The 3,595-nt window shown below is 40.3% G+C and overlaps 1 protein-coding gene across 1 annotated transcript in view; it reads left to right on the top strand.

The window, feature by feature from the left end:
* The window catches only part of CSUI_001543 (elongation factor tu gtp binding domain-containing protein), a gene marked incomplete at both ends in the record, with an annotated part of 9,896 nt that extends 6,304 nt beyond the window's left edge, over positions 1 to 3,592 (top strand). The window contains 3 exons of the mRNA XM_068061749.1: positions 172 to 312; positions 1,233 to 1,420; positions 3,206 to 3,592. Coding sequence (XP_067926275.1) covers positions 172 to 312; positions 1,233 to 1,420; positions 3,206 to 3,592 — 716 coding nt within the window. The remainder of the gene's footprint in view (positions 1 to 171; positions 313 to 1,232; positions 1,421 to 3,205) is intronic.
* Positions 3,593 to 3,595: the final 3 nt, after the last annotated feature.

Raw genomic sequence — 3,595 nt, 5'->3', positions numbered from 1 at the left:
TAAATATATATACATATATACATATATATATGTGCATTTGCATATATATGTATGCATATACCTACATCTTCGTATATGTATGTATATATATGTTAATGCGTAGATATCTTTTATATCTTCGAATTGATACAGACTGGGGTGGAGGAAGTTCTGCAGTTTCTCTTCATTTAGGTGCATGCGGTTGCGGTCCTATCAGGAGTCCACATCATCATCCACATCATCATACTAGCAGCAGCAGGAGGACTAGTAGTAGAAGTAGTAGTAGAAGTAATAGCTATAATAGTAGTCGAAGTCCTACTACTACTACTATAAGTATTACTAGTCTTAGTCGTAGTAGTTAAAGCGGTAGTCGTAGTAGTCGCAGGGGGAGTCGTAGTCATCCATATAATCATAGTCATAATACTACTAGTAGTAGAAGTAGAAGTTAAAGTAATAGTAGTAGCAGGACTAGTAGTAGTAGTAGTATAGGAGTAGGAGGAGTCGTTTTAGTAGTGGAAGGACGTGTTTGAATAGTCTTGCTATAGTAGTATAGTCGTCATAGTCATAGTAGTAGTGGGAAGAGTCATAGTAGTGTTTAGAGTAGTGGCAGTAGTAGTCGTCGTGTATGCCTGGTCGTACTAGGAGGCGTTTTGATCGTTTCATAGTTTAGGTCTTGCGAGTCGAAGAGAAAGAAAAGAAGAAGAAGGAGAAGGAGATCTTGACAAGAATAATATTAATAATGACGATAAGAAGAAGAAGAAGAATAGGAAGATGAAGATGAGAAGGAGAGAGAGAGAGAGCAACAGAAAGGAGAAAAGAAAGAAAGGAAAAGAAGAGAGAGGACAATAGAGAGAAGTAAAGGGAAACTAGATGTGGAGGAGTGCCGAAGAGGAAATCCATCTAAAAGAAAAAGACCGAAAGAAAGAAAGAGTGAGAAAGAGAGAGTGAGAAAGAGAGAAAGAAAGAGAGAGTGAGAAAGAGAGAGTGAGAAAGAGAGAAAGAGAGAAAGAGAGAGAGAGAAAGAAAGAAAGAGAGAAAGAGAGAAAGAGAACAGTCCGTTGTTATGGTTTAGTTCCTTTTCTAATCTTTCTCATTCTCATTCTCTTCTTTTTCTTCCTCCTTCTCCTCCAATTATCTTGTAGACTTCTTCTCTTCTTCTACTTCCCACTCTTTCCCACTCTTTCTTGTCCCTACTTCTTCTTCTTTTCATCGGCTTTAGGTTTCTTTTTCTTTTTGTCGTTTCTCCCTTCCAGTCAGAGAGAATGACTCCCCTATGATAGAAGGCGATTCAGCCATCTTGCTTGTAGGAGGAACAAGAAGAAGAAGAGCAGCTTCGACGATGAATCCTTCTCTCCTTGTTGCTCTAGAGTCCATTGTTGCTGAAGGGACGCGCATTCTTCGAAGAGCTTCGGATGAATGGATTAAAGTCTTTCCTCTTCAGGTATGAAAAAGGCATCCTTCTCCTCCTCCTATCATCCCCCCAAGTCATACTTATCCATACATACATACAGATAGATAGACAGAGAGAGAGAGAGAGGTGTATACACAGAGAGAGATAAGGATTCCTGGACTATGTAGACGATAGGGGCAGAGAGAGATTTAGACATAGGTCTACAGATAGGTAAATAGAGAGATAGATAGGGAGATAGATAGCTGCAGATAAGTAGATAGATAGATAGATAGGTATAAATAGGTCTAGATAGGGAGGTTCTAGTCCTTACTATTTTCCTCATCGTTCTCACGTTCAGTCAGTTGATAGGGAGAGGTAAGCACATATCCATAGATACGTCAATGTATACACATATCTATCTGTCTATATCTATATATATCTACTCATGTCTACTGACATATTTATATGTCTATATGCATGAATAGGTCTATGTGTATCTTTCTCTGTGTATTGGATTGACGAATAGTTGAAGTGTTTCAGAGACGAATCTGCATGCGCCAAAACAAAGGTTGTCTATGAATTGCCCTGCGAAGAAGGAGAGAAAGAAAGAAGAAAGATATAAAGATAGAAGTTCGTGTCTCTACTGCAATAGTCGTACAGGAAGTAAAGTAAACTCCTTCTGGCTACAGACTTCTCTTCTATGACTTTACAGAGGAATAGTAGTAGAAGGAGTAGTAGGGCTGTAGCTGTCTGGGGTGTATGTGACTTTGCCTCTTTCTTTCATCTTTCTCCAGCTGTCTCTCAAATTCTCATGTCGTTCATTTTCATTCTCTTCTTCTCATTTTCCACTTCTTTTCATGCGTTTCTCTTCTCTTCTTTCCTCTTTTTCTTCGTGTGCTTATCTCTCTCTCTATCTCTCTGTGTATTTATGTGGACTTTTTCCTTCATGTGTTTTGCCTTTCGCGGCTCGTCTTTTTCTTCATTTTGGATAAAGAGGGTCCGCAGTGTCATTCTTCTAACCCAGTCTTTCTTCTTCCTTTAGTCTTCTTCTCTTCTTTTCCTCATCTTCGTAATTCTCCTAAAAAGTTCTCTTTCCTTCTCCTCTGTAACGCTACAAAGATAGATTAAAGATAGACAAATAGATTAAAGATAGATAGATAGCATTAGTCTTCTTTGTACTCCTATTAGCCAAAAGATCCCCAGTCTTTCTTCTTCCTTTAGTCTTCTTCTCTTCATTTTCCATCATCTTTATCTTCTTCATGCTGCTGCTGCTCTTCTTCTTCTTGTTCATCTCCGTCCACTTCAACTACTACTACTACTAGAGCCTCTACTAATGCTACCACTATTGATACGCCTACTACTAGGAGTAGTACTAGTAGTGTATCTCACCCCACACACACTTTTAGACTAGTCTAGCTATTCCTTCCACTCCCAGGAGCAGCAGCAATGAGAAGAAGAGACATTCACTAGTAGAAGTAGACGTAGGCGTAGTAGAAGCGATAGTAGAGTAGGAGTAGTCGGTCGTCTTTTGTTCTCTTACTTTGCTGCTGCTACTTCTTCTTTTTACGATGATCGACTACTACTACTACTTTTCTTCATGAGAATAGATAGAAGTAAGATGTAGTAAGAATACTCCTACTACTCCTACTAGTACAAAGGCCAGGTGCGGATGAAGGAAGGACGCAATTCTTCTGAAGGAAGATGCTCAGATGAGATCTCTAGTGCTGATCGACCTCCTTACCCCCCTACCTCTCTGGCTATATCTCGCCCTTGCCTTCTCCTTCTTCTCTCACGCTTGTGCGTGTTCTTTCTCTCTTCTTTCTTTCCTTTCTTCAGGTGTATACCGAGTCTCTGGCTCTCTTGATGGACAGCCTTCTCAAAGAGTTTCTTCCCATCTTCATCCAGTTTCTTTCTTTCTCTTCTTCTTCGTCATCTGGAAGAGCAGGAAGGCGTCTCGAGGGGACTGCTGACGTGTCTCATGTGTTCTTTTTCCTAAGAGCGGAGTATGAGAATCTTTTCCTCTTTCATCGACACTTTCCTCATCGTCAATCCCTTTGCTCGCCACCTCGAGAGAAGAAGAAGTCGTTCTCTCTCTCCTCTCAGCAAGAAGAAGAAGAAAAAGGCGACTTTGGATCCCCTTCGATGGAAAAGGAGACAGACATTACGTGTTCGAAGAGAACAAACGAAAGAGAAGAAGGAGAAGAAGAAGAGAGAGAAGAGAGAGAA

This window comes from Cystoisospora suis (assembly GCF_002600585.1).
Source record: "Cystoisospora suis strain Wien I chromosome Unknown contig_618, whole genome shotgun sequence".
NCBI classification, from domain to species: Eukaryota; Apicomplexa; class Conoidasida; order Eucoccidiorida; family Sarcocystidae; genus Cystoisospora; species Cystoisospora suis.
Note: the sequence above shows the minus strand (reverse complement) of the source record. Positions and strands in the feature narration are given on the sequence as shown.